The following is a 22,291-nucleotide window of genomic DNA, read 5'->3' on the forward strand; positions in this document are numbered from 1 at the left end:
CTGAATGTCTGCACAAAGCAGGACAGTATCTCCTTTTCCAAGACTAGCACATTAATTTAATTTCATTAAATTCCCTTTATGTCCTGCCTAGAAAAGTATTACACCTTTCCAAGACCATTTCCATGCTGAAAGAAGTAGAAAGTGATGGGGGGTTTTGGCCATTAGGAAGGAAGAGGATACTGAATTTGTGAAGTTTAGGTGTCAGTAGAAAGCCATGCTTTGGCTCCTCATCCCAAAGATGAAGATTACATTATGAACAGGTAGAGATAGAGAAGGTTTTCTGATCTTCCACATTAATTCACCCTCAGATTATCTCTCTTTTCTTTCCCCAGCGTAGTTCTTATTAATATTGGGCAAAACCCAAAAGCCATGCTATGATGAAAGGTCAAAGAAGGCTATTCCATGTCCAAACATGGACATAGAATAGCAAAATAAGATTGGTTATGGTTTGGAATGCATAGCATTCTTTGCATTTACAGAAGTCAACTATTACTTAACGGAGTAATATTAAGTTTTTATGTATTATAATAGCTATCACACTCTAATAATTTCACAGTAACTAGTCAAAAAAGAATCTATGAAAACAACATTTTGCTGCATTACTAACAAAACAGGAACTATTTTGTTTTAGTTCCTGTTACTAAAAAAAAAAAAAAAAAACAAAAACCTGTGCCCCATTTCAGTAAAATGGTGATAGAATTAAGACAAAGCTGAGTACACAATCGAATATGAAATATATTTAATTGCATTTCTACCATAATTGGTAGTTTTAAGTTTATACCTCTGAGAGAAGGCATTTTGAACATTTCTTTTGATGACAAAGTGAGAATCCTATTGAGGGAACTGGAGGGTATTTATTTCCAAAATAAAAATAGTGATTATTTTATAAAAGTGCAAAGAATATCCAGTATCTTTCTCTTGTCCCTGTATTACCATAAAATTATGGTCTGCAGACATGTTTCATTCAGAGCTGTCTGGCAAACAGCAAACAGGACGGTCGAGATCTGGAAATGCAGAGTATCTCTGCCTCTATTTTTTGACTGTGTTTGGTCTCGTTCTAGTAGGCAGGCTGCTGTTGGCTCTTTCTTTGTTATGTTTTGATTTATTCTTTGTTATCTTCAGTTTTAAATGAGCAGAAGTGGCTATGGATTGTAGAGATACCTACACTACTACACCTGTAGGTTGTAGAAGTAAAAAATTATCACAATCGCAGGAAACTTGGGTATGAGATCCCTCTGCCCAGAAATTTCTACATGCATTCAGAGGACATGTTCAATATTTTTCTTTCTATAGCCCTAGTCACTTGTCTACAGCAGTTCTAGTAACAAAAAATATCTGAGAAGTCATAAATTCTTCGGCACACGGAGCCAAGATTGGTTCCAAAATATATTGAAACCAGTCTCCGCCTTCTGGAGGCTGTCCTCAAATTTGTACTGAGTGCAGGAGTCTAAATTTTTATATGGTGAAACGCAGATAGCACCTGTAAAACCCATTCAGGGCAAGAGGATTCCAGAACCATCCTGTAGAACCGTGATGAATTTTGAAAGGTTCTTGTTGTGTGAACCATGGCAATTCTGCAGAATTAGGACAATTACCTAAATGCCTCATTTTTCAGAGATCCTTTGAGCTTGGCATATAAAATGCCCTGTGAAGATTTTGTTCCCAGGAAGGCTGAATCAAATTAGTTGTTTGGGTTTGTCATTTTTCAAAGTTTACTTGTCAGAGCTTTTCATATGAGAATTTGGAGTGTCTTCACTGTTGTATTAGCTGCATTGTCTTCTCCAAATTGTTCGTAAGTGGAATTACCACAGTTCTAATAAATGAATGCAGTTATATCTAGAAGATGCAGTCTGATAAAAATCTGCCCAAAATTCTTTCATACATGATCACTGAAAATGTAAAAAACATTTATGAACCAGATTAATTTACTTGATGTACCTGCCTTGTACTGATCTTTTGAAGCAAGTCATCTTTAAACACTATGCAGACAGATAGATATATAGGTTTTCTTTCATCAGAATTGCTCAAATGGTGCAATAGATCCTTGTATAACCCTACTATACCCTATATCGTTATTTCTGAAATATTTATTGTCACTTGTGTATGTATTTTAGCAGTTACTTGTTTCACACAAGGCTGTGTGGTCTTGTGAAATCATACTATTGAATACATAACAATGGAATCATATCCACCCAGCAAATAGGGGAGTGAAATCTGTTCTTCCCATATGATTATTTTTCCACTAATTTAACTAGGTGAAACAGTGGGCTTTACAATGTCTTAAATAAAAGTAAACAAGTCCCTATAACCATGGAATTCAAGCTGATAAGAAAATGTCTAACTTGTCCTCTATCATCTCCAATGATGATAACAAGAGTGCAAAACAGGTATATTTCATGATTACTCCTCAGGAGTAATCATGAGAAAATTCAGATGTATTGCTGGCTATTGAATTTATTAATTATGAAGGTATTATTTTCCTAGTTGTTCTCATTAAATCATCCACTTGCCCGGTGCTGTTAGATAAGAAATGCAAATTCCAAAAACTACATTACCATTTTTATTGCTCAGTGGAAGCATGTCTTACTTTTGAAATATTCAGCATAGAGACCAAACAGGAAAAACATGCTGAGTGCAATGAAGAGCAGTGGGATGCCAGAGTGCAAATACTGAATAAGATTGTTTGTAAACAAGCTTCTTCTTATTATTTCTTTATTGCTATCAACTCTAACAACTCAAAGCTTATCTTTTGAGTTTGTCAATGTTATTTCTTTGTACCCATCTCTTCTTTTTAAATCATATTAGAATATTCCTTGCTATTTTGAATTTTGTATTTCCTTATTGTCCCTTCAATAGAATTAGATACTGAGAAGTGTATAGCAGATAGCAGTGTCTGTACTAAAGAAAAACACTAGCAATGTCAGGAACAGTGACTGCGACTGTCATTATATTTTGGTTAACTTCCACATTCCACTTTCAGTATTACAAAAAACGTAAATGTTCCTTTCCTCTTAAATAGCCTGGGTTTCTTGGAAAAATTTAGACTAATGAACTACAGTGGACTTGACTAGTCTGGTGTATTTGGTCTTCAAAGGAACCATGCTTAATTAAAACCACACATGAAACTTTCCTATTTTTTGTTCCTGAAATATATCTACATACAGCTTAAACTTTCAATCATCTGCTCTTTTTGCCATGTTCTTAAGCTGTGGACTGTTAAACAACTCCTGCATCTCCCCAGAGATGCAAATCCCTAGATACAGTACAAATGAGGTTTGTAAATTCTTTAGGGAGGAATGTTCTACACAAATGGGAAATAGTGTCATTAGTTAGCACTGTGGGAAGCATTTCAAAAGCTGAAACACCCTTGCCTTCAAAAGCAGGAAAGTTTTTAAAGTGTCCTCATCATCATCCTTTGCAAATACTGACAAACCTTTGATCCACTGCAGTGTTATTCAAAGCCATGCATGCCTCAGCCAAGCCCCACCTCCAGATATTGGGGGATACCTGCTCAGCCTATAAATTTTCATACATATCATTTCCTTCCAAGCAAATCAATAAATATAATTTTGACTTTTTGAACTCAGTATGTATTTTATTTGTTAGCTAAAACCACAAAGATTATTCTGAATTCTCTCTAGCCCCTCTGTTTAACCAGTCTATGTTGCAATGGTTGGCCTGCAGCATTTCTATTTTTAGCTCTAATGGAACAGTCTTAAATTGCTTATTTTCTGTTTACTAAAGACATTGAGCTTGTAACCATGGAAACTGTGGCAAGTGCCACAGCTTAACTGTTTTATTAAATGGATGGAAGTTACAGCTGCAAAACTTGAAAGGCCAGCATGTCAATTTTATACATAACTCGAATTGCCATATATGCCACATTATAGCAAGTACTGCATTAAATATTAGAGGCCAGAATCTGGTCTTGGTTGTAATGATACAAATTGTACTATCTCTCTCCTCAATGGAAACAAACAAAAAAAAAATACTTGTGTACAATCTAGATCAAGATCTGTTTTTGTCAAACTGCACAGGCTGTTAAGTTTCAGTGATTACTACATTTGAGTGCCTAAATTGCAGATGATGTACATTAAACCAGTCCCTAGTTATCATAGAAAGACCCCGTCTCACAGTTGTGTCTGCATGAAATTTTTAGCACATTATTGTATTGCTTACAGCAATCACATTATTTTTGGAACCACTATGTTCTGTAACATTAAGAGAAAGAATTAAATCAAAACTAATGACCTTGTCAACTGAAACTTCTAAAGCCATAGTGGAAGAATTAACACAAAGAACTCCTTAAATCTGTAATTAGGTTTTTAAACAAGAACATTCTGGACACCAGAGGTAATGAAAGTTTACACTCTCTATTACTTTTAGTATAGGCAGAGTATGCTTCACACATGTGAAAGCTAAGGTATTTTTGAATTCCTACTTCAAATTGTATATAACACTTAATTCAAACCCTTCTGAAAATTATTGAAAATTATTAGCACAGTTTAGAAGATTATTGTGATGAAGTATAAATCAACTAACAAAAAAAAATTTTAACACAAATCTAAACATTTCCCCAACATCCCCAAAAGACTGAGAGCTAAAATAAGAATACTGGTATATTTACATCCATAAATACTTAATGCATGACTCATCCTGTGTAATAGAACCAAAAGCTTGAAGAATGTTCAACATTTAGAAGAATCAGGATCTGCTTTCTTCTCAAGGACTGTGGTTGGAACAGTGTTCAGTTTTCTACTTTTGGTGTTAAATATCTCCATATTACAAGTCCATCTATATAGGCACTTCCAGTGAACAAAAGAAACCAAAAAGTAAAATTGGCATTTCAAAGGAGACGCTTTTTGGTAAAGGTAAGGCTCCAAGAAATTATGAACAGTGGCATTTCTTTCTATGAAAACATTACTGTTTAAATCAAAGAATAATATGTTTGATGCTCAATTATTGAATTCAAATAAATACTCTTCGCTGTCTGTTGGTGTAACTAGACTTACTGAAGTGAAAAAAATTATGTTTCCTTCCATTTATATATTTCTTTCTTTTTTTTTAATCCATCTGCAGGATCTACCTTCATTTGCAACACCCACATAATTCCAGTGAAAAATCAAGAGGGAGTAGCAATGATGTTTATTATTAATTTTGAGTATGTAACAGATGAAGAGAATGTGACATCTCCTGAGAAGTCCAAGCCAATATTACCATCTAAACTTGTAAATCGTAAGTTACACAATGAAATTTTTTTGCTTACCTCTACTTTTATCTGGCAAAATAATCAACATGGGCAATAGGTTAGCAAAGGATGCAATCCCACTGACTGACTCAATAATCCGAAATCATAAGAAGCTAAATGTAGCAAACCTACTGCAAGATAATAGTAAAATAATCTATCAGACCTTTGGTAGTACTAACAGCCTAGATCTTGTGAATAGTACTAGGACGTATAACTTCATAAAAACTAGAATCTTTCACATAAATGCATTACCCTTGACAAAAATCAATTACAAATGGAAACCTTAAAAAAGCATTGTGATATAACCCAGATATTTCATTTTAGTTTATTTGAAATTGGATAATTATATTTTATTCTAAAAAAATTTGATTAATAGTTGGTGAAATGTGATTAAATTAGACTAGAAAATATAACAATCAGTTAAAACATAATTAAATATCCTGATTTTATCAAATTGAAGTATTTAGATTGACTTGGAAGATGGAGGGTAGATGGGTGGATACACAGGAAATGCTTTTGTTTTCATTCCACTCTGGAGCATAAGTATTGTCAAAATCAGACAACTCAACACAAATGTCCACTTCTTATACAAGTGCACTGCGTATCTTTCTGTCCCACTATCTGCAGAACGTGTGCTCTTTTGCTGACCTTCACTGTGTTCAGCAACAGCACACAATCCTTCTGCTTTACGTCGCCACTCACGTAATCTACTCTTACTACAAGAGTTCTGAGAACACATCTGTACACAGAGCATGTACAAGCTCTTAGTCAAGCACAGCATGCTCTAACAGTGAGCATTAACACTTGGAAAATACCTTTTCACAGTGAGATAATCTTTAACACTAGTACAATAAAGGAACATAAGTATTCTTATTGTTAAATCAACACTTCAGAATTCTCTATTTAAGAAATAAAGACTGGTACAATTCTCACTGTGAGAAGCAAGGAGAGAACTTTCTTGATGCAAACACTACATAGTGTCTGAAGCATCCATAGAAACCTACAATGACAGGGTACATAAGAATGTAGCAAAGGAAATTTCCATTACTGGAACCTTGCAGTCTACAAATAATTACTGTTCCCCAAATATTAGATTTTTTAAAAAGTCCTTGTAAATATTCTTTACAGTACATATTTAAAACCTTGTGCTTTTATGCTTCCTTTGTTTGTTCTGTTTTGCATTGGGTGGAGGGTTTTTAATAACCAATAGAGCATCTTTTGTTGGGATTTTTTTGGGATACCAAAATAACACTTTTTTTCTGCAAATGATACTGTTAAAATCCTATTAGGAGTATCAGAAAAATTTAAAAATTACATCAGAAAAAAATTATTATAAGTACATCAGGGAAACCCTACCCATATTCTGGTTTTGTTTTAGTATACCATGGTTTTTTGAGATTGAAACATCTTCCTTCCTTCATTTAAAAGGCAATTTTATAACATAGATAAAATTGTTCGGCTTGGCCATGCTTACTGTGGTTTTATGGACAAAATAGAAGGTAAAATACCAATTGGGTAGAAAAAACAGAGCTTCATGTCTTGAAAAAGAACATTTTGTTCTCATATCTGTGACACATCACTGTACCCTTTCAAGTGTTATCACTTGACACATTTTAATGTGAAAAGCCACTAAAGAGGAAATCTGCAAAAAATACCCTCACTTCGTCAAAACATCCTTCTCTTGTTTTGTGGTATTTACACCTGATGTACACAGGGGATTTCCTTGCTGAGAGTTCTTGAAAAATGAATAAGCGGACCTCCAAGCTCAGTACATAACTGATCTCTCTCAGAGAGAGATCAAGGTGCAGAAGGAGGCAAGGAAAGGTGGCTTGAACCATTTTACTGCTAGTGGGTACAGCCAGATGCCAGAAACTGGCAGAAACTAGAGCAGGCACATGGCTGCTTCGTCTTCTCCTGAGTTGCTTATGGTTTCAGAGCAGACTGTTATGTGGGCCGGATGGGATGGATGGGGATACAAAATATGCTACATAGCCAAAAATTCCTCTTGGCAAGAAAGAGGCCAAGCTATGCAAAACATCCAGAAATAACTGCAAGATATTGTGTACAGTTCAATAGCGGTTTTAAACTAAAACAGAAAAAAGTCTTGAAATACAGAAAAGGCAGAGAGAGACCAATAAGCCAGAAAAAAAAAAGTCAAAAAAGGTGGATTGTTTACCCGTGAAAACATATTTTTAAAGTCATGTTCCCAGCATAAGAAAGGTACACAGCAGATTCTCCAGGAGATAGTTTTTCATCATCATACTCTATTTAGAACAGGTAAACCAGATGATCTCTTTTCACTGGATTACACACAAAATGGACGGTAATAGGTACTGCTTCGGGGTGGGGGGGGAAAAGCAACAAAATCCCTTTGAATGCAGCAACCAATTTAGAGAATAAAAATAGAGAGGGAACCAGACACATAACAAGTGCAATGCATCTCTGACAACCAGGAAAAGCAACAGCTAATGACAAAAGACAAAAGATTTCAGATTACATTAACATCTACTACCCAGAAGCACACATATCATGAGATTTCTTTCCAGAGCTCCTTAGATTGAGATTTCTCAAATTAGAATGCCTTTTCAACAAGAGACGGGAGAAAAAAAAAAAAAAAAGAAAAAAGAAAAGACTGAGTCAGGTTGCAGGAGAGAAGTAAAAGTTATTAGGAAGCAAATAGATTGCAGCTATTTTCCAGTCCCTAGAAAATAAGATAACTTTTCATATTCTCATCCTTCCTCTAATGGATTTATCAAGAGTTGATCAAATTTATCAAGTGTAACTTTGAAAAGCCTTTCCTTTCTTCTAAAAGCATCTATTCTACAAGCTGCAGCCAACAGTTTTGAACACTACCACTTACCATAGAGTTCCTCATGACAGAAATTGCCACTGAGGTGAGCTCGGTTGATTGCAACAGAGTGCTAATAACATTGAGGTTGTGGATGGTTGTTGATCCCTGTATGGGTCATTCACTTAAGAGTGATACTTCCATTTCAGAACATTCTGTGATTCTGTAAAATCTAATGCAATGTAATAAGAAAGCATTTCATGCTGTGAAGGAAAGAGGGATTTTAATCTGTTAAAGGTCTGAGAACCCTCTGAAAAAATTAAGACCTATGGAAGACAAGTAGCATTTTTTAGGTTTAGTTCAATGACAGCATTTAGCTCTGGATAGGCAAAAATTTAAAAATTTATCAGCTGAATACTGACGGATATTTCCAACAGTGTTTGTAAGCTCTCTAGTACAAGGAACGTGTCTTTTGTTATGTGCCAGGATGATGGCTAACACAGTTAGGTTCTGATTCAGCACTGGGCTTGGCAGATGATGATAATAATAGATTAAAAAGAAAACGTATATTGCAGGAGTTTGATGAGCACATTTGAGTATAAATAGAATCCTTTCTCATCTGGTGCTCGAGAGTTCCTATCTTGTATGCAGCAAATGTCTGAATAGGCAGGAATGTGAAAAGTGAAGATAGTGGCTTCACAATAGCAGTGTAAAAGTTCTTTCAGTTGGTCCTTTCCTTCCTCTTATATTTGCTGGCAAGAATTTATCACCAGTTCTCACTGGCAGCTGGAACAGTTTTTGCATACCCAAATAGTGAAATTTCAGAAGATCCTAGCATGCACTTCCTCTGTAAAAAAATCACAAAAAAAATCACAGCCAACTGATTTTTCACTCTTTTCTGTTTTGTTGTTTTTGTAGTTTGCAGCAATTCTATTTGCCAGTGTATGCCAGCTCCCTAGCAAAACTAAGGAAGCCTTTGTTCATGTATAATTCTTCTCTTTTTTGAGGAAAAAAGGGTATAGCCCAAAACTTTTGCCACATCTTTTCTTTTAAACTTCTAATCAAACTTAATTTAGTACTACCCCTGTTCCATCTTTGCATTCAGAGTCATGCAGAAATTTCCTCTGTTCTTACTTACCCCACAACTGGATTACATCCTCTTGTCCAGTAAGAATATATTTGTACAACGTGCAATTAAAGAGAAACTTGGAGAAACTGATTTCTGCTAGAGATGCCCATTCATCATTCAATCTTTCTAAGCTTTGTCTCATTTCCATATTTGAGAATTCTACTTATTATTACTTCAATTATTTTCTAATAAGTTTGCTTGGCTTTTGTGTTGCTTTTTCTTAGATTATGTAAACATTTTAGAATTCCGAAATTAACATCTATACCAAAAGATAAAAGCATTTCATAACTTTACTCCACTTCATGTGGAACACTTGAAGACATAAATACCTGCTATGTAAATGAAGCAATATTTGTGTAGTGCATTGAAGTGTTAAGAGTGATATTTTTGAGCTACATAAGCCCTAAAAATGGATTTTACTCATCTCTAACTGTTCTTATGGACTTTTCTCTCTTACACCTTCTAAGACACTAACAGTTTCTTGATTGTCACTATAATGATAAAAAATTATTCCCAAAAATGTAGTTCATAAATTTTCATGAATCTAGCTGTTTGCAAAGCTGTACAAAATTTTGAACTCCAACTGAAATAATGAATAAATAATGTATATTTAGCAAGATACTCATGGTAAAAGAGAACTCCTTTCTGTTAGATTCACTGTAAAAATGAGCACAGAGCTTTGAGTAGATTTTCTACAATGAACTAAATTAAGAAGAGATGTGATTTTAAACCACCTTTGCAAAAATTTTCTTTGAACACTAGCAAATTGTAATTTAAATTTATCAGCAAGTAACAGTTGTTAACCAAAATAACATATGAATTCCCATTCAGTGTGTGGTACAAACTTCATTAAAATCCTTATTATAAACTGTTAAGCTATAACTTCTGGGTGTAAATATGTCTTTTATATGAATGATTGAGGAAAGGGACCCTTAGTGTCTAATTTTATTCCCAAATCTCTCAAACATTCCGCTGTGGCATGTCCATCCACTCCATTATTTTATGAGGAGTTTTTACAGCAATTTACGGAAGTAGTGGCATAAATTACTATTTGCTCACAGCACCTGATTCTATTCCTCAAAGCTGTGAAATACTTCTTGTCTGTAAAACACTTCTTGTCTGTAAAACTAATGACTACAAGATATCAAAATCAACCATGACATACACTGAACTCAGAAAATCAACAGCCAGCTCAAACTGAAGAAATCCATAGTTTGAGGATCCTGAATTCAATATGAAGAATGTTGCTATAATTTTCTACTCAAAAGAGACCATTTGTGGGATTGCAATGAGAAAAACCTTTCAGAAATTAATTCTGGGTTGTCTTCATTTTCTGCTCCACCTAGAGCATTCTACCTTTTTACTGACCTATAATGCTTTTTCTAACATTTAATCCAGTCCTGTCTAGATCACAACTTCTATTAATCAGTAGGATAAAACAGCTAGTCAGATGAGGTAACTTTATCACAAGTTTTATTCTTTTAATTTCAAAACAATTTGACTAGCTAGAAGTACTAATTTATAAGCTAAATATTGGTTCCCAAACACCATGTTAATTACCTCATGGGAGAAAGTCCTAAAAGTTATTTGATTAAACATGTAATTGCATTCTGCCAAAGAGAGATGTTTCAGGATTGTCTTATCATTTTATCATTTCAAAATCTGTAAGCCTAATAAAGACACTCCAGAATAATTCCTTGGATTTCTTTCTGTGAAGGAAATGAGAGGATCTGTTATGCATCCAATAAATGGAAAATAACCTTTTTTGGATAAGGTTCAAATAAAATGAAGAGGCTAATAATATTCTTAAAACAGCCGAAACTATAATCAGAAAACCTTTGAAACAACTTCTTCAAGGTGCTTACTCTTCTGCAAGTTTTCCTTTTTCCTGGCCCTAGCCATGGAATTACATCTGAGAAGTAGAGAACACTCTATACACTGATGTAAACAAAAACAATTGCAATTTAAATTTTCCTACTAGTAAAAGAGCTAGCTTAAAAACACAGTATTTACTTTCCTCTGTGCAGAGCACTTTGCTATATAAGTAAATACTGCAGTTTAGTGAAAGGCAAGCATATATTTTTAGTCCTAGAAATATTAGGACTGCCATGTTGTCATGAAATACTGCATACTGCTTGATGCATGCAATTTTGCCTTGTAGAATATGGCATGTATAAGTAAGAGTAAGCCTCTGACTTTGCCCAAAATGTAATGAGAAATTTGTCCAGGATCTTATTTTAGCTGCACCACTGGAAACAAATTCATATTCAGTGAGGGCTAGTCAAGAAAAATTGTGTTCAGGAGGACAAAGGTTTCTATTTAGCCAACCAGCAACATGATTCTGAAAACCCCAGTGCCAATTATGTGTATTTGTCTCCAAGGTAAGTTACAGTAAATATTAGGCAAACTGAAACAGTGTTGAACTCCTAGCAAAGGAATATGGCCAAACGCCAATCACCAGTAAAAGACAGAAGAACCTCTGCTATTACCACCTTCAATGCTCCACAAATGCCTAACTGCCTAAATTAATAGAACAGCCACTGAGATAAATGATTTTTCTTAGTCTTCTTTTGCAGAGAATTATGAGAGGGGTAGCTCTACCTCTGTTTCCTCATGATGGCTGCTATTGGGGCTCAGCTCAGAAAGGAAGCCTCCCTGGATTCCATGTACTGTAATTAGCTGTTTAAAATACAGCCTCACCCAGCTACAATCACAGAGCTATTTTGCCATGTCTTGTACAAACATTCAGTAAAAAAAAATAATCTCTGCTTAAAGAGATTGAAAATGAGAGAGTGACACAGCTTTCAGTAGCTTTCAGTGGAGGCAACTTATGCATACCACACAGGTCTTCCAATGATATATTTTTATTAATTTTTAACAGGTCTCCTATCCAGCTGTTCCTTTCAGGACATTGAAAACAGGGGGGTTCTGTGAGGTAATTTAAAGGCCAAGATAATGATTTTCTGAAGTCATCCCACATTATAATACATACCCTCAGGAAAGTATAAAGGTAGTGAGTTTTACTTCATTCTCTGATGGAAGAAAGAGACACGTCTCTATTATTCATAATAAGAATTAGCACAGAGAACTTAACACATCTGTGCGCTTGCCAAATTGAATTATAGTTTTTGACCTTGAAGAGGAAAAAATCAGAACTATCAACGTATCTCAAGCTTAGACAAAAATGACTGTACTAGAAAGCAGGAAAATTTCCAAAGGATTTGAGAAGATTTTAGATAGATGTTTACAAGAAATATGTTTTTTTATTTATAGCCTTCAACCTGAAAAGCCTTGCTTTAGAATAAGCAAACAAAGTAGATCTGTAGATAAAAATAAGGGAGTTTACCTCCACCATGTCTTACTTCTCAAGCATAGAATCCTGTCATTATTACTTGATTGTTTTAAGCATCCAGGCAAGTTGGGCACTTCAAAACCTGAGAGGAACTGGCAAGGACCCATAGTCTGAAGAGTTCTTGCCATGAAGAGCTGAAATAAGTGAGGCCTATCAGGAAAATTAAACTAAGCTCATATTCTGAACAAGAGTCAGTGAATAAAGTCTATTCTTCTGATGAAAAATATGAATTCTTCAACTTTCAGTAAATTTCATCCAAATAAAATTGTCATTGTCAAGCAAAAAATTTACCATTAATTAGAAGTTCCATTTCATGAGAAATAGCATATTAGTACACCTACTTTAGTTTTCTGTCTGGAACCTTAGCCAACTTCAAAACTTGGTAATTGGAAACATATATTGATTTAGTAATTATTAAATATTTCTTAATTGAATACTTCTTAAATTTTCTAAATAAAAAGCCAATGGACTTTCAGAACAATTATTTTGCATATTACATATATTGTCTTTGAATTTAAGCTACCTGAATTTGCTTCTAAAATATGTGGAAATTTGATATTCTGCCTTCTTTTCTTAATAGTCTGGTTTTTTTATGAATCTGTTTCAAGCAAAAGCTTTTTGTAAATTTAGTTTAATTGTATTTCAGATGGTAACAACCTTTCAAGTGGCTCTTCTTCAGGTAAATCTATCTTCTGAAATTCTGTCTACAAAAGTCCTTTTATTGCTTTGTTCTGGCTATATTATTTCAAGATCTCATTACACTTTATATATTTCTAGAAGAGTGCAAGTCATAATATGGCTCTTGCTCTCACTGTCTGAGTATTTATTTCTGCAAAAATATAGATATAAAAGGTAAACTATTAAATTTAGTATAATTATATGACATATAAAAACCAAATTTAATGATACTTCTCATCCTATTATTACTGAAAGTTGCAGTATGCAGAGCATAAAAAACTTCAATCAATATATGAGACAAAACACATTGCAGAAATGGATAGTGGTTTATGAATTCAGTGTTAAAACATAGAAAACATCTTCAGGCTTCCTGTCTCAGAGAAAAGCAATATTTTTTATCCTATGAAGCCTGGCAGCCAAGGTGATGAAGGGCTGAGAACTTCTTGAGAGCCTGGTTTAATAGACAGAATAAATTCTTTTTCCCTGCTGCCAAAAAAACCACCATAGTCATACCAAGACAGCTAAATATTGTGCTAGGTAATAAATAATTTAGATATAATATTTTCTGTGATGCTTGCTCTTTTTTTTCATTGCAGTCATTTACTTCTTTTTTTCTTTCATACTTCTAATCATATTTAAGAAATAAAAATGCAAGAAATAAAATCTCTTTCTGAGTGGACAAAAAATTATTTTTTCATACAGCTTTTTTACAAAAGCACTTCAATTCCTGTAAGTTAATGAATAAGATAAAGTCAAATGACATTTCTATCGACAAGTGGAAGAAAAACATGTAAATGTACCAATTGGTATTAACATTCAAGGATATCAAGATTATGACTTTTGAGGGACACCCTGTTTACATTGTTCTGACTACATTCACTCATCAACCACACACAGGGCAGCCTCACAAGCAGTCAGAGGCTTCATTCCCTTCCTTTCATATTCTGACAGATTCCTATGTGCAGATATCAAAGTAAAATCTTTCTCACTTACAAGAGAACATAAAGATTGCTGGTTTCTTATACTGGTGGAAGACACATGCAACCTTAAATTTTACAGAAAACTAAAAGAAGTGGCAAAGTTAAAGGAGACCACACCAGAGGATAAAAAATATAAGGGTATTCAGTGTCTGAGAATTATGAGTTCTAGCTTCTAATGTTAATAATAGCATATGCCTTGTTTTTTCCTTCTGAAAATAAATTATTTAATGAGCAGAGCAAGAAAATTATCCACTTAAGTATGCTTCAATACGTTTTGGGCAAAAGAACTGAAAAAAACCCATATTTGTCTCTTTCTTAATTCTTTGTCCCAAGGCCTGCTGTGCCCAGACAGAAAATAAGGCATTATCACATGAGTTGCTAGATGGTATTTCCAAGCCTTTGAGCAGCAATTCAATAACTATCTGTGAAATATTTCTGATAACCTAAATCCTGGAATTCTGTGACATTCATTTATGAGAAAATATTTCAGCGAAGGTCTGACTTGTGCTACTATTGTGAAAGTAATTTTGCTTTTTCTTTGGGGAAGGTTTCAGAATAAAAGTATTATGGAATTAGCCCATGCTCTGGAGGACAATCTGTAATAATTGACCTATCTTACCTGCCCCTGTGAAGGAAATCTGTTTATGATAGGTTGATCATTGCGGATATGTATGTTCTATTCTTTAATCTTAGATATTGAAAAAGCAACATATGTTTCATATTATAGCCAGACCAGTCATTCAATATTGTAAAACTATCCAAGACCTGATTTTCTTCAACACTCTAGCACAGACAACAGGTTGTACAGAAACATGAGCAGCTCAATTTTGTTCATCTCTCAGCTCAGGAGAAGTGGCATATCACATCAGAAAACAGTTCTGACAGTTTCTACACCTCACATAGACAACCTTCTGCAAACTCTTTGTATATTTGAGCTCCTTTGATTTGATTTTGGAAAGTCTAAATCTAGAGAATGTTGAGACAAATACACTAAATCTAGCTGCCAGCTAGACCAGTCAATATTTTTCCTTTTGCTTTCACATTCTGGGGTTTGGATAACTGCTTTGCATCAGCATGAAAATAACAATACTACAAAAGCTGAGCAATTCTTTGAGGAGCCATCACAATTTTTCAGCAGCCATCTCTTAGGATTACCCTTCTTCAGTGCTTGGGATAGTATTGCAGGAATCCCATTGACATGGGCTAAACAAACCTTGGGACATAACACAGCATCTACCACTACCCAGAGACCACTAAAGAAATTACAGAGAAGGTAAAACTCTCTCAGTTGCAGGCATTTCTCTGACTTAAACACTGTGTCTTGTAAGTAAATATACATTTTCATCACTAGAAATTTGGGGAATACATTCACTATATCAAGGCAACGATCGGGCCAAATATAATTTCCCTTTCTTTTTATGAAATAGTTTCACAGAACAGACACAAGAATAGCTAGCCATGCAAGTGTATTGGGTTACGAAAGAAATCCTTGTTCAGATATTTTTGCTGGAATCGTCTTGTATTGATGGGGCAGAAAATTTGCAATCATGATTGTAGCTGTTGATAAGGTCTTTTGGGAATTAATTTTCATTTTTCCTTTTTTTTCTGACACAAAATTCCATATGGTTGTATTCAGTGTCTAAGAATAACAATTTTCTATTAATGTTAGCACTTCTTATTGCAATACATATGGAAAAACAAGGATATTAACTTTTCTTATCAAGATAGGATTTTTCCCTGCATTTTTTCCCTAAAACTATTAACCTAAACATTTTCTTTCCATGAACGCTAAGTCTTCTCTTTTGATCTCCCAAAATATGAGACAGAATTAAAAAAGGATTCCCAAACACAAAAAAAGTTGATTTGCATTTGAGACTTTGGACACAATTCTATCTGCAAAGAGTTTAGAAGAGTCCTATATCATCTACAGTGATATTTTTGGACTGAGTTCTACTATTCAGAAACTTTAACAGCTGAGATGGCACAGAGAATAAGTGCAACCAGCAGATTAACTCATTTGCAAATAACTTATTCAGTAAAGTGAGGTATAAAGGAGGAGGTGGAATGTACACCTGGAATTGTGATTCAGACTCAACTGCTTTCCTCAATTGATCTTAGGAAGACACAATCATACAAATCTCTGACTCAGCATTAAGAAGAATTTGGCAATCTAGTCTTTAATAAACATAAGGATTTTAATGTAATATTATCTCTGAATTCATAGTAAATAGCCAGTTGCATCTGAAACGTGTTTGAGAATTGTAACCCAAGATTCATCTGCTCTGACATCATGCTTAGACAAGCAGGGGCTGTCGATTACAAAACAAAAGATTTCACCCCATAGGCAGGAGGCCAGGAAAGCTTCCACTGGCACTTTTATTTTATACTGAGACAGCAGGCCTGAGGCCTGAATGAATTTTGCTTCGTGACAAATTGTGTTATTACACTTCCTTGCTCAGCTCAGATCAGTAAACTACACAAATTCTGAATGGGCCCTCTGATATCTTTAGCTACAGGAGAGAGATGAATGTTCAACACACCATGTAGCTCATTACCTGCTCACTGAATAATAGCAATACTCCTTCTCTTAGGAATACTCAAATTAAAAAGCAGGAAATAGGGTTTGAGACTATTTATTACAGTATATAGAAGAAAAGCAAAAAGCTGCTCATCTAAGTTTTCTATTTTATGCCCAAAATTCTTAACAAGAAGCAAAACTCTCACTGAGTATTCTTTCCAGCTGAACTGCAGTTAGACAGCTAAATCAGTAATGCAGTATAACGTGGTCATATTAACGTGGTGAGGCAGAAAAGACCATCTGCAGCACCATGAATATGACTAAAATAGAGTGCCAACAAAAAGCCCTGAATAGTGTCTAATGCCAGAAATCCTTATGAATGGTGTTTTTAAGAATTTCAGCGTAATTGATAAAAAAGAGAATTATAGTATTTTTTTTCACTTTGGATGCAATAAGCTTTCAAAATTTATTTATAAGCACCTTTACAGCTCAATTCTATGTGGATTAAAAAAATATATTTTTTTAACATTCTTCACTAATTTTAAATGTGAGCAGTTGTAGTGTTCAAGCTTGCTTAGTAAGTTAGAAGACATCTACACACTCCCAAGATTCACGCTGGTGAATATCACTGTGTAGACTGAAAATTGGCACTTTTAACTGCTGTTTTAAAGATGCATGACTCTGGTTTATGTAACAGAGATTTCTGTCTATTTTACTGTTGTGTGTATATGCTTGGAGTGATAAATTCAATGCTAAATATTTGGAATTCAACAAACTTTTTCAAAAATTGTCAAGGACAAAAAAGTACTATCATTACATGGATTTATATTTTAAAGTAGGGAAAAAGGTGGAAATAAATCACCAGATTTCTAAACACTTGGATATTATCAATAGACTCACAGGTTTTTTATTTTAGAGTACATTTTCAATTACTTTGATAAAAAGGGTTCTAACAATGAGGTGAGAAGGTAAAAAAATTATTCAGACTATTACATGAGATTCAAAGACTTATCCAAGGATGCTGAGTGGCCTAGTGATAAAATAACAAAAGCAATTTTTTTGCAGACACAATATTAGAGACTAAATTATCTATTACCAAACTTCAAAAAAAATTCTCTTCTGTTGCAAAAATATCTTAAATTAGCACAGTTAGAAAAATAATTCAAAAATGCAATTAAATATTGGTAATTGTAAGGAAGTGAACTAAGGTCAAAACAAAAAGCCATTCTTTCACTGCATTGATCCTAAGTCTGGGAGTAGCTCAGTAGTGTAATCCATTGTCAAAAAGGATTACATCAGAAATAAAAAGTAACTGAGAAGAGTGAGAAGTATGTTCAGAGGTACACAATACAGTTACACAGGTGTTCTTCAGCCTGCAGAACAGGTATACAGAGAGCAATTCAGCAGATGCATGAAAAGCTGTAAATATATTAAGACTATATTGAGACTATAAAAAGGGAATAATTATTAGCTGGTTTCTACAGGAACTAGAACCCTCCCAAATGTCACTATAGGACATGAAAGAACACAAGCTCACACCGCTGTTCTCAAGGTGATGAAAAAAGGGCAGTTTATTTTATGACTTCAACATTTATAGTTTTCCAAAAGTGACAGCGGATTGGAGGGTGACAGTGCCACCTCTCCAGTGACACTGGTCCAACCAACAGTCTATCAACTTTCTCCTCCTCCATAAAGGAATGCGAAACAATGTCATTTACAGAAAGTGTGTGAGAAAGTTCATGTTGTTCATAAATGACAACATCAGAAGGCTTAGAAAATCTTAAAAAACCAGGATGACACCCAAAGGCATCAAATGTATAGCAAGTAAGGGGAAGTATTTTTCACAAACATATGCTAAAATTATGGAGTTTTATTGTATAGAATGCTTTGCAGATCAAACTAAAACCATTTTTTAAAAACACTGAGACAAATTCATAGAAGAAAGGTACACCAAACATTCAGTTTGTGGTTTGAGCAAACAACCTCTAGCTCAGGAATTTTCTGAAATTCAGATAGCTAGAAACTGAGTAAATTTATTGAGAGAAATAACACAATGTAGTGACTCTAAATTTTTTTCTTCATGTATCCACCACTGGAAAGTATCAAGGTCCAACAGTGTGCTAGATGGACCTTTGGTGTCATCTAGTACAGCAGCTTCAGGTCTTAGATAGGTTTTCCTGAGCAGGGTACTCTCACCTTCATTCATTTAGAATTCAAAATACAATTCCATATTCAATACTAAATATATAGGACATCCATTTTAAAACATTAAATGATTAAGCTGGGTCATCTATTTTTCTCCAATTACTGTCTGCCATAGGCATAAAAGAAAGACTATTTCAAAACATGTCAGTATCAAATGATAGATTACAGTGGTAAATATTAATAAATGTTAGGTAGCTACAAATTCTGGCAATTTAAACTGACTGAAAAAAAATCTTATCCCAAACTGAACTTCTTATCCCAGAAAGAGAGAATAAGAATATACTTAGAAATTTTCTCCAAGAAATCATTTCACTATTGATTCACTGTTGAAAACATTTATGTAGCAAAGCAATGAGATACAAAAGTTATTAAATAAGTCAAACTGTTTATACAATCATACCTGATCACTTCAAATTTTTAATTATTTTATTTTGTTAAACTTTCTTTAGCATTGTTTTTTCTAAACTGTTTAATATGCTTTCTGTACATCTGAAGTCCCCATACCTCCATCTGTGAGTTGTATTACACCAAACCTAACAATATTTGTTATTTAGGTTTGGTTTTTTAGAAGGGTATTCTGTAAATTCTGCAATTCTTCCACTATAGTTTCTTTCTATGCACCATGTTATACTCTTCCTCTCAGCTACTGACATTTCTTACCATTACACAAAGTGTTAATTTTCCACACACTCAGAATAGTCTCCCCTGCCATTCAATACATCAAACCTAACTCAGCCCATCGCATGCAAATGTAAGCAATAATTGCATTGTATTGGTGCAACTGATGCTTGAAAGCTGTGTCACTCTTTTCTCTTTGCTTTGCTCCTTTACTTTTCATTTTAAACTTGTTAAAACTGTTTCACCTAATCATCAGATGTAATTATTGGAGAGGATTGTAGCAAAACTGATATACAGCTTATTTCTCTATCCTAAGAAATTAGCCTTGGTATCTTCCTGTTTAACCTGTAGCAAATAAATGCATATATCAGCAGTACATTTATAAGCACACGAAGTTCCACTAGTATTAGAATCCACAAATATCTATTTCAGGATAACAACTACCAAGCAAAGTGTTAGATATATTCTGGCAGTCTGTTATAGATACATAGATTTTTAATTTAGAAAGGATCGTCTGAACCTCATAGCTTTTAAAATAGGCTGTAGAATTAATGCTGCTATTCCCATTCTAAGCTCAAAAACTTATGTCTAACTTAATTATGAAATCTTTTAACATCCCAACTCTAACAAACTTGGAGTTATATTGTATTTGTATATTTCCACATTTCATTACTAATCATTTTAATTTATTAGGAATAGCTACTATCATTCATTGTAAGTGACAAAAAGTTGATTTTAATGATCAGACGCTAATGGGTAACATTTTCTTCTGTTTCTGTGTATTTACATATAGGCAGACTTTTTGGGTTCCGGCTACCAGGATTGAGACTTCTGACCTACAGAAAGCAGTCCTTACCCCAGGAAGACCCCGATGCAGTCATAATCGATTCATCCAAGCACAGCGACGACTCAGTGGCAATGAAGCACTTTAAATCACCTACGAAAGAAAGCTGTAGTCCCTCAGAAGTGGATGATACAAAAGCACTGATTCAACACAGTAAATGTTCACCTTTGGTTAATATATCTGGACCTCTTGACCACTCATCACCTAAGCAGCAGTGGGACAGACTTTACCCTGACATGATACAGACAAGCAATCCACTAACCCATTCCAGATCAAAGGAAAGTATTTGTAGTATACGGAGAGCCTCTTCAGTACATGACATAGAAGGCTTTAATGTCCATCCCAAGAACATTTTTAGGGACCGTCACGCAAGTGAAGGTATGGTAGAAAGTCAATCACTATTCTCTGATGTACTAAAAAAGGATTATTTTCAATATTTCATAGTAATAATCATCACTTTGTAAACAAAGCTAAATATAATGACTCAATGGTGCATTGAAAATATTAAGGGCCCAAATATGCCAGGCTTATGTACACTAAAGATTGTTTTCCATTTTCAAGGAGACTAATGGTATCATGGTGTTGATCTTCTCTATAGGGATATAGCAAATATTGGGGCCAGCATTCCTAAAGCTAATATTGGGGTTTGGGGGGAAAAAAATCAGGTGATCAAATTATAATTGCATGTACTGTTCTCTCCTATACTTACAGATATTAGATTGTCTTTGATTGTATGAAATCCTACTTCAGAGACTGATAAGTTTATTTCTCTTAAATCTGTAATGTGCAGATTTTACATTCACTGATCCAACACTGAGACATGCTTTTTCTCTCACGCTGAAGAAAACATCTTCAGCAACTCCATGCTTTGTGTAATGAATAGTGAAATACTTAGTGAAATTGTGAAATGCTCAGTGTAAACTTCATTTAAGTGTGATTTTCTCCTTGTGCTATTATATTAATTTTTCATTGTAGTAGTTCCCAAATGGCCATTCTTCATCCAGTTATACATCTATGAAAATGTGTAAAAATCAGTTTGAATATTAAATATCTTTGATTACAGTGGTTGAAAGCTAATGCATAAATTACCACATAATTTTAATACTTGGAAAATGAAGGAGCAAAAATTTCTATCTCCATTTTATGGAAAAACTTTTTTCAAATGTTAAGTACTAATGAAAATGATTTCTACTATGAGGAGTCAATAATCCAATTGAACTAATAAGGCCTCTCCTGCAATGTGATCATTTAGAGTGTAAATCGACAAACACTCTCACTCTGTTTTCACTGTGCATAAACTACAAAATAGTAGAGAACCAGGCCCTAATTTATGTCATATATAGTCATTCTTGAAAAATTCAGCAGAAGAGAGGATGGCTCTCAGAAAGGCATTAGGATTTGTAACCATCCTTGATGCCATCTGCTTACAATCATGTTAGAATTGGACACCTTATGCTGAAAAGATGTTTAAATTTATCCAGCAAGTCCTAATTGCCTAACTCAACGGTGAGCCATAAAACCCTCTTATTGCTATAAAATTATTCATGCAAGTTAGGCAACCAAGATTCAGCTTAAATCATCTGCTCCAAGCTTGCAGTTTCTGAGCAGGGAGAATGCAAAACCCTAAATACAACAAGTAAAAGTAAACTACAGTCCCAAAGGGCTCAATTCTTACCAAAGGAAACATACGGTTAACATATTTTCCCATTCCATTTTTATTTTGAGTTTTCCTAAATCATTCAAAAACTACTACTTTATCTGAAAATGCAAGTCAGGATTCAAATTTTTCCTACCCTTTCCAGTTCAAAAAATATTAATTGAATCAGTAAAGCAGAATTCTGAAAGAAGAGAATAACATTACTTAGCTTAATACTAACTAGGGCAATTTACTTGCAGTCAAATTTTAAGATAATGCAATTGAGAATATAAAT

General features: G+C 34.2%; 1 protein-coding gene across 3 annotated transcripts in view; it reads left to right on the top strand.

Annotated features, from left to right (window-relative positions):
* KCNH7 (potassium voltage-gated channel subfamily H member 7) overlaps nt 1–22,291 on the top strand; it is a 206,793-nt gene that overhangs the window by 118,934 nt on the left and 65,568 nt on the right. For all 3 annotated transcript variants that reach the window (XM_071435032.1, XM_071435034.1, XM_071435033.1), the window contains exons 3-4: nt 5,080–5,235; nt 20,310–20,738. In XM_071435032.1, coding sequence (XP_071291133.1) covers nt 5,080–5,235; nt 20,310–20,738 — 585 coding nt within the window. The remainder of the gene's footprint in view (nt 1–5,079; nt 5,236–20,309; nt 20,739–22,291) is intronic.

Source organism: Agelaius tricolor, unplaced genomic scaffold (genome assembly GCF_023055355.1).
Source record: "Agelaius tricolor isolate 1412-34295 unplaced genomic scaffold, bAgeTri1.0.p SCAF_10, whole genome shotgun sequence".
Classification (NCBI taxonomy): Eukaryota; Metazoa; Chordata; class Aves; order Passeriformes; family Icteridae; genus Agelaius; species Agelaius tricolor.